The sequence below is a fragment of the Brassica oleracea genome, chromosome C5 (assembly GCF_000695525.1).
Source record: "Brassica oleracea var. oleracea cultivar TO1000 chromosome C5, BOL, whole genome shotgun sequence".
NCBI lineage: Eukaryota > Viridiplantae > Streptophyta > Magnoliopsida > Brassicales > Brassicaceae > Brassica > Brassica oleracea.
In genome coordinates this window covers 18,963,135-18,972,092 of record NC_027752.1, presented here as the reverse complement: position 1 = coordinate 18,972,092, position 8,958 = coordinate 18,963,135, and the positions used below count along the sequence as shown (strand labels likewise).

General features: G+C 36.6%; 2 protein-coding genes across 2 annotated transcripts; both read left to right on the top strand.

The window, feature by feature from the left end:
• Positions 1-1,086: 1,086 nt before the first annotated feature.
• LOC106294493 (probable LRR receptor-like serine/threonine-protein kinase At1g29720) lies at positions 1,087-7,028 on the top strand. Its single transcript, XM_013730056.1, has 25 exons — positions 1,087-1,183; positions 1,285-1,477; positions 1,575-1,646; positions 1,766-1,837; positions 1,916-1,987; positions 2,068-2,139; positions 2,259-2,330; positions 2,589-2,660; positions 2,747-2,818; positions 2,903-2,968; positions 3,060-3,131; positions 3,399-3,461; positions 3,571-3,639; positions 3,728-3,778; positions 3,877-3,918; positions 4,018-4,061; positions 4,143-4,531; positions 4,607-4,808; positions 4,890-4,910; positions 5,000-5,134; positions 5,232-5,350; positions 5,433-5,643; positions 5,769-6,000; positions 6,079-6,229; positions 6,316-7,028. Exons 1-25 carry the CDS (start codon positions 1,087-1,089, stop codon positions 6,712-6,714), a joined length of 3,060 nt encoding a protein of 1,019 aa, XP_013585510.1. The 3' UTR covers positions 6,715-7,028.
• An 85-nt stretch (positions 7,029-7,113) lies between these two features.
• LOC106294313 lies at positions 7,114-8,146 on the top strand. Its single transcript, XM_013729869.1, has 3 exons — positions 7,114-7,387; positions 7,457-7,654; positions 7,890-8,146. The coding sequence occupies exons 1-3, from the start codon at positions 7,129-7,131 to the stop codon at positions 8,144-8,146; spliced, it is 714 nt and encodes a 237-aa protein (XP_013585323.1). The 5' UTR covers positions 7,114-7,128.
• Positions 8,147-8,958: the final 812 nt, after the last annotated feature.

The following is an 8,958-nucleotide window of genomic DNA, read 5'->3' as shown; positions in this document are numbered from 1 at the left end:
CAAAAAGAAATCTAGAAGCTCCTCCTAGCAGTTACACTTGTTTTCTTAATCCTTAATTGTCTTGCGTTTACATAGACACCTAAAGTCTTTGCGTTCACAAGAGGAAAAAAAATTAGAGTCAAACCTAATTACAAATATTAGTGTGTTTATTTATTTGCTTTAACTTATACTCTTTAATTTCCTTTTTGCATTCCTCGGTAATTATTATTATTATTTTGTTTACAACTCATATACGAACATTGCCGATTTTTTTTCATTGGATTGCCAAATATAAGTGTGATGATCTTAGAAAATCACTAAGCTTTTTAACCAGTAAAAAAAACACTAAGCTAAAAACTTTGGCTCATTTATCGTAATTTGTTTTTCCTGTTATAGATATAGTGTTTTACTAAGGAAACAGTAGGTCGTGCGATTACGACGGAAGAGAGAGACGTCAAGAAAAGGGAAAAGTTGGAAGTGATATACGTACAGCGTTAACTGTGTAGAGAGGGGCTCATGCATTAAAAAAGTCCAAGTGGTATACGTAAGCGTTATCTGATTAAAGGGACATGAAACATCAATCATTCATGAACTTGCCACATATCTTATTTCTATCATCTTTGGTCAAATAACTCGACATATTAGTCAAAAAACAAAAAAAAACTCGACATATCAAACATTAAGACATGTGACTTTTAGGCAAATAAAGTCGACCTTTTTTATGTTTTCTTTTCAATTTATAATGGAGTTGAATTTCTACAACCTGGAAGCAGATGCGTAATGGGAAACAAGATCCCAGGAAATATAGCACCAGTCTCTTATTCGCTAATATACTTGATTTAAAATAAAAACAAATGAAAGATGCCATGGACATATTGACTTTTAGTCCTTGGTATCTTTAATTAGTCTTCTTCACCTGTCACCGTGACCGCCAGGTATTGTTCCAAAGTCAATGTTTAGGGATATAGCCACCAAAGACGACCAGACGAAAACTCTAAATGTACAATTATATAACCAATATTGTATGTGGCTGATCACTGATGATAATATTTGTAATTTGTGAATAACAAAACAAGTTCACATACAAAGAATCGCCTTATATGAGATATGTTGATCGTGTTCTCAGTCCTTCTCTTCTTTATCATCATCACAAGCTTCTTAGCAAGTTCAACATCTGTTTCACCATCTCTCCATTCAGATGAGTGTATGAGAATAAACAACTGCTAATTATTCCTTTTTTTTTAAATGAAGGTCTAAATCCTCATTTGTATATCTGTTATTTGCTTATATATCAATTGTAAGCAGTGAATGCGCTAGAGAAGATAGCTACTACACTTGGAATCAAGGGACTGAACCTAAGTTATGGAGACCCTTGCAGTTTAGGAACCCTGAAGATGATGCAGGACGTTGATGTTATTTCGAATCCGGACACTGGAAACAGCACCATTCGTTGTGATTGTAGCTTCAACAAAAGCACCACTTGCCATATAACAAGCATGTGAGTGTTATTAATTTATTCTGTTTTCTTTTCTTTTTAAGTAGATGTTTCCTCTCTGTCCTGATATCTTTTTTGGTTGCACTATTTGAACAAACAGAGATCTGAAGACCCTTGGCCTTCCAGGAAAACTTCCACCAGAGTTGGCTAACCTTCGATATCTACAATCTATGTGAGTGAGTTCAACTTCAACCACGTAAAATCATATATATATAGGAGGTGTTGTCAAATTTGTAGCTAGAGAATCTTCAAAGAGAAACATGAGAGCTGAGTTTTTGCTTTTCTTTGCAGAGACTTGTGCAGAAACTACCTTACGGGCTCAATCCCAATGGAGTGGGCTTCATTGCCATACCTCACTTCCATGTTAGTTCCATCTCTTTCTCTGTTGCCGATGCATACTATTCATAATTCACCAGAGTGACTTCTGAAATTTTCTTGCAGCTCGCTCTGCGCGAATAACTTGTCTGGGCCTTTACCAACTGGGTTACAGAACTTCAAGAATCTTACAGTCCTGTAAGTCTAAAATTGTTTTCTATACCAAATATGCCTCTTGATTTGACCTTATATTAGGAGTGATGTGACGAAATTTCCAGAGGGGTTGAAGCCAATCAGTTCTCTGGTCCAATTCCTGAGGAGCTTGGTAACTTGACCAAGTTAATACGGCTGTAATACCCTTTGCATCTTAACCATTTTTCAAAACCACATGAATATTTAGTTTTATGCACCAGATTTTATCCAAAAGAAACCATTAGTATTTTTAATCTTCTCAAACTGGTTTCTGCAGGCATCTTACCTCCAATCAATTTACAGGAAACTTGCCTAACTCTCTAGCTAAACTGGTGAACCTTGAGGATTTGTAAGTTGTTTCTGTAACTAAAAATTAAAAATTTCCTAAGGTTTTGTTTTATTGGCATCTACATTGAAGTACAACCTATTTGATTCAAAGCTTCCCTGTTGAACTTCTTCCACGACTTCTCATATGCTTTGTTTCTTCCCTAGTATGAATTTCATGGTTGTAAATTAATTTATAGTCACGAAAAACCTATAAACTAGTCCAAGAAGATAAGTTTTACAAAACTCTTAATAAGTTTTTTTGTTTCAATAATATATGCAGTAGGGTTAGTGACAATAACTTCAATGGTACCATCCCAAAATATATCGGCAACTGGTCTCGGCTTCAAAGGCTGTAAGCTTGTCCTTCATTGCTAATTTTCATTTCTCTTATGGTTTCTGTTTATCTACCATCTAAGCTTTGTTCGTTATTATCAACAGAGGTATACTGGCAAGCGGACTGAAAGGTCCTATTCCTGATGCAGTCACTCGCCTAGAAAATCTTATTGATATGTAATGAACTTACCTTCATTATACGTATTAACAAAATGACAATTGAAACAAAAATAATGTTTTAAGCGATATATCGAAATGCAGGAGTATTAGTGATACAACTGGGATAAACTCCTTTCCAAATATGTCCAGCAAAGCCATCAGAAAACTGTATTTTTCTTTTCTTCAGTCATCAGTTTATTGTCTTGAGTATTGATTCTGTCTGAAAATTTTGAACTAAAATCCCCCTTCCCTCTTCCAGGATTTTGAGGAATGTGAGCTTGTCTGGTGCAATTCCTTCTTACATATGGAATTTGCCAGAGCTAAAGACTTTGTAAGTTCTTTCTGTCAAAGCTAGCTTAATATACACAGCATTACCCACAGAGGAATTAGAGTATCATCAGATGTGTATACTCATGACATTTTTCATATATGGACTATATTATTTGTATATATAGATTGTGTCATGGATTGACCGGTACGCACTTTGTGAACTGATATTCAAGTATTAGAGAATCTATGTAGGAGCTTTTGAGAAATCTGTAGATCTTCATATGCAAACATTTAAGTTTACTTTTTTTTAAGTACATGTTTACTGCAGGGATTTATCGTTTAACAGCTTGACTGGCGAAGTTCGTGGAATTCAAAGTGCACCAAAATACACGTAAGTACTATACAATCTTAGACTAAACATGTTGAAGAGATGAAGTCCAAACATTGTCAATACCATAGTATCATGATCAAGTATGTATCATTCTGACATGTTTGTTCAGCTATTTGACTAGAAATAGACTTTCTGGAGACGCTGGATCAGGTGTTTTTCTCAATAGCAAATCTAATATGTACGTTTAAACTTTCCCTTGTCTATATATTTTTGAGATAATTTTTCTTCATGTCAACTAATCTTTTTATTATGGTTATTTCTCACAGTGATATCTCGTACAATAATTTCTCTTGGTCGTCTAGCTGTCAGGAAAAGAGGTGGCAATATGAAATCTTGGTAGATATTGTACTTTTTCTCTGTTTTATCGATAACATTCTCATGTTGAAGTTTCTATTTATACTTTGTGTTTCATCAGTAACATTAATACATACCAGAGCTCATATTTAAAGAACAACTTGTAAGTATATACTCTTCTGCTTTATCTAGTATCAGTAGAATATTTTGAATATTTTGTGCCATTGTGATGTTTAATTATGTTGGTATTCTTTTCATACAGAACTGGGCTTCTTCCATGTGCTGGTCCAATCAACTGCACAAGCTGTAAGTAAAGAACGTCTCTAACATGTTTATGTTGCTGTCTGTTTTAGCTGTTAATTTATCTCTTTCAATTATGGCTGGCAGATCAGCGAACACTACATATAAATTGTGGTGGAGAAAACACAGTCATTAAAAACTCCTCTCATAAAATCAGCTACGAAGCTGATGATAGTACTGTCTATTCGGCGACAAACCAACACTTCAAAACATGGGGAATTAGTAACACAGGTGTATTTGCCGCGGATGAACATAGTGAGAATGATACATACATCATTTCAGCTCGTTCAAAACTACCTGGAGATTCTCCTAATCTTTATAAGACTGCACGTAGATCTGCGCTCTCACTTGTTTATTATGCGTTTTGCTTGGAAAATGGACCCTACAATGTGAAACTCCTTTTTATGGAGATTCAGTTTTCAGACGAAGAACCATTCAGTCGTCTTGGCAGACGCATATTTGATGTCTATGTTCAGGTGAATTGTCACTTAATAATTGTCTTCTTGAATCAACCATGGAAGATTGAAGTTCATTTTCTTTGCTATTTCTAGGGAGAACTGTTCTTGAAGGATTTTAACATCAAAGAGGAGTCTAAGGGGACTATGACTCCTGTTGTGAAAGAAGTGAAAGCTGTAAATGTGACCAATCATATGTTAGAGATTCAGCTGTATTGGGCGGGCAAAGGGACAACCCTCATACCTAAAAGAGGAAACTATGGTCCTCTTATTTCTGGAATCTCCTTGTGTCACCACAGTAAGTACTCTTTATCATATTGATTTCTTCCCTTTCAAGTGGCCATAACTTCAAATGACACAGGTCCTTTTGAATTTTCAGGTATGGAGCCACAATGTGGAGGTCAAAAGACTTGAAAATATCTTTCTGTAGCTTGGTGTTTATGTGATATATCATGTATATTTACACAGTTCTTTCTATCTTATATGCAGCGGAAAAGATAAGACATCAAACTAATTATCCACTAATTTTTGGGACAATAGCTGCCTTGGTAACAATTATTCTTTTGGCTTTGGGAATATATGCTTGGAGAAGATGCATAAGAGACAAGAATACAAGCGAACAAGGTATCATATTTTCACAGTGTATGAATCCATTTCTGATACATGACCAATTCGTTTCAGCTATTAGTAATTATTTTCTGTTGGGAACATGATCACATAGATCTAAGAGTCCAGGGTCTGCCAACGGTTTGCTTTACCTGGAGGCAACTGCAAGCTGCAACAAACAATTTTGATCAAGCCAACAAACTTGGAGAAGGAGGTTTCGGATCCGTATTCAAAGTATGCTAATCAAATGTCAAGTTCTTCTCAATATGTAGAAACCTGAGAAAATATGGTTTCTGATATGAGAAACTTAATATAGGGAGAGCTGTCAGATGGAACTATCATAGCAGTCAAACAGCTCTCTTCCAAGTCACACCAAGGAAACCGTGAGTTTGTGAATGAGATAGGAATGATCTCAGGTCTGAACCATCCAAACCTTGTCAAGCTTTATGGATGTTGTGTCGAGAAGAACCAATTGATGCTTGTTTATGAGTACATGGAAAATAACTCCCTTGCTCATATGCTTCATGGTATATCAAAGCCATTCAGATTTCTTTAGAAAATATGTTTTGAGACTGGTTCAAAGTGTACACATATGTTCCCATATCCTATTTAAAAGTGATTTTATTTCTATTTGGTTAAAAATCATTTCCAGGAAAGAGTTCCTTGAACCTGGACTGGAAAGCAAGACAAAAAATATGTGTTGGAATTGCAAGAGGGCTTGAGTTCCTTCATGAAGGATCAATGATCAGGATGGTTCACCGTGACATAAAGACCACAAATGTGCTTCTAGACGCTGACCTAAATGCAAAGATATCTGACTTTGGATTGGCTAGGCTACATGAAGAAGAACATAGCCACATTAGCACAAAGATTGCAGGAACCATGTAAGAGTAGATTATAAAACAAATTTCAAACAGTGGCCAAAGAAATATAGCTCAATCTTCGTTTCTCTTATACTGCAGCGGATACATGGCTCCAGAATATGCACTATGGGGTCAGTTGTCAGAGAAAGCAGACGTGTACAGCTTTGGGATTGTGGCAATGGAAATTGTTAGTGGACAGAGCAATACGAAACAAAAGGGAAGTGCTGATCACGTCTCGCTTATCAATTGGGTAACTGAGAAAATTGTTTTTTGTTTCTCTTTAGCCTATTTGATGTGTTATAGTTTACTTAAACCACATGTTACCACAAAACTCAGGCAGTGAAGCTGCAACAGAAAGGGGACATAACGGAGATAGTGGATCCAGTTCTACAAGGTGATTTCAACACCAAAGAAGCAGTAAGGATGATCAAAGTTGCTATTGTTTGCACAAACTCGTCTCCTTCCTTAAGACCAACCATGTCAGAGGTTGTGCAAATGCTGGAAGGAGAGGTAGAAATAACACAGGTTCTTTCAGATCCTGGTTTATATGGACATAACTGGAGCATCTCAAACCTCAGGGACATTGATACAGATGGTGGCTTGAGCACGTCTGTTGTGACCGATCAAACGGCAACAACAATGAAATCGTCGGTTTCTGGTTGTGATCTCTACCCATTATACCCTGAATCCATGATCTTAAACTCCACAGTGGACTTTTCTTCCTCGTCACTGTAAAGCTGTGTGCGTTGTTGCCTTGTGTCTTACGAGAGACAAAAGGCTTGTAAGTTGTCTTATATTAGTAAGATGTCTGAAACCTTACAGTAGCTTAATTTACATGTATATACATGATTTTTGTGTTACAGCTAATCTTCTTGTACATGCTTGGTTGCTTACAAGAATCGTTCGGTTTGGTTTTGTACTGATTAATTTTTAAGTTTGGATACGGTTTGGTTTTGCAAACTTATTTATTAAATCAGAAATGTAAATTGTAGTAGGATTCAACACATGGTCGATGTACGGCCTTTCCATGACACGTCTATGAAATTTGCATGTCTTGTATTTTATTATCATCATAAATTAATCTAACCATGTGACAAAGAAGAAGAGAATCTTATCTAAGCGTGAAACCAAATACAAAAATAAGCAAAGATGGCCTCGAGTGGCGACGAAGATCAGGTGGCTCCTGGAGATCCGGTGACGGTTTCCACACGCATGATTGATGCCGGAACTACGATCATGCAGAGGAGATTACCAGTGAAGCAAATGAACTGTCATGTTTCGACGTTTGCGATTTACAGTGGAGATATGTCCAGGCAAATAGTGACTCACCACTATGTCCACAGAGTCAACGACGAGTTCCTCCAGTGTGCGGTTTACGCCTCTGACCGTTCTGATGCACCTCTCATCGGTACTGTTTTTTTTACTCAGATTAAAGCTCAATCTTTTGAAGGGTTATACTAAATTTGTTATTTTATAGGAATTGAATATGTAATATCAGACCGGTTATATGAAAATCTGCCTCAAGATGAGCAAAAGCTTTGGCACTCTCATGCTTACGAGGTTAAGTCAGGTTCGTGGGCTTATCCACGATTGCCTGAGGTTTTAGCTACTCCAGAGCTCAAGAACATAGCCAAAACGTACGGTAAATTTTGGTGCACCTGGCAGATAGACCGAGGTATGATATGTCTCTCTTAACAAAATATAGGCTCTAAACCAGACCAATTCAATGTGAACGTTACGTTTCTATAAGCTAGTATAGCAATTAATCTTATGGTTAAACAGTTAATAATCCGGTTTAAACCATTTAAAGCAATCAAACATTATTCAGAATCACAAAATTTATAGTTGTGAATCGGGTTGGATTTGTCTGGTTTTGGGTTGAACAATCATTTGTGTGTGTGTTTATGTAGGTGACAAATTACCAGTGGGTGCACCGGAACTGATGATGTCACCACAAGGGGTGGAGCAAGGGGTATTAAGGCCGGAGTTGGTTAAGATCAGAGATGAGAAATACAACATATCGACCGATGAGTTGAAACATCAGAGAGCAGAGATAGCCGAACCGGAGTGGATCAATCCGATGGCAGATTACTGGAAGCAACATGGTAAGTGTTTCGTAATTGATATTGTGACTGTCGATATGAAAAGTAACGAGAAATTCCCTTGAACAATGTACTATGAACCGGTTTATAAATAATATAATAATGTTACACTTGTTTTCATTTTTTTTTTTGGTAAAATGTTAGATTTATACCATTTTCAGATTTTAAATGTTGGTTACAACTTATTTATCTTCTTGTTTTCATTTTTTGTCAAGAAGATAAATATGAAAAGGTGTTACACGAGAAGATGACACATTAGTTTGTGGAACTTTTTTTAGTTTTTTTTCTGTTTCTTCAAAGCCGTACCAGCCCTGAGATATCAATAGCGTAACTCTGTAGGCGATTGTGCGTTGTCCGATCTCCTTGCTATAACCACGTTTGCGGTTTACTGGCTTTGATCGGGTGAAATGCCTCCAGAACACGTATTTCGGTTTCAACATGGTGATCTAACGAGCATTTTTTTTGGAAAGAATTTTAAATTTATTCAAGCAAAAAATCTTTTTTACATTTGCCTTGTATCTAAATTTGTTTTGAATAAAAAATCATTGAAACTATGTCTTCAACTCAATCTTGTTTCCAGCCATCTAACCAGCCCCCTCTCGTAGGCATGGCCATATAATCCCCTGAATATAGCAAACTGATTTCGAATTCGTTTGTCCACCATTCGAGTCAGGTGAGAAGATGGTGTAGCCGCCTCCCCATGTCTTCTCTGATTACGTTCCCTCCATAGTGCATACAATGTGGTCTGGAATACATACCGAATTAGGAATGTATCAAGCTTGTCCCCTCCTTCCAAACTTCTTCCGATACCTTGCATTGGAAGAAAAGATAGTTCCTGGTTTTCTCCCAATACCACACAGTATAGAATAATATTTGG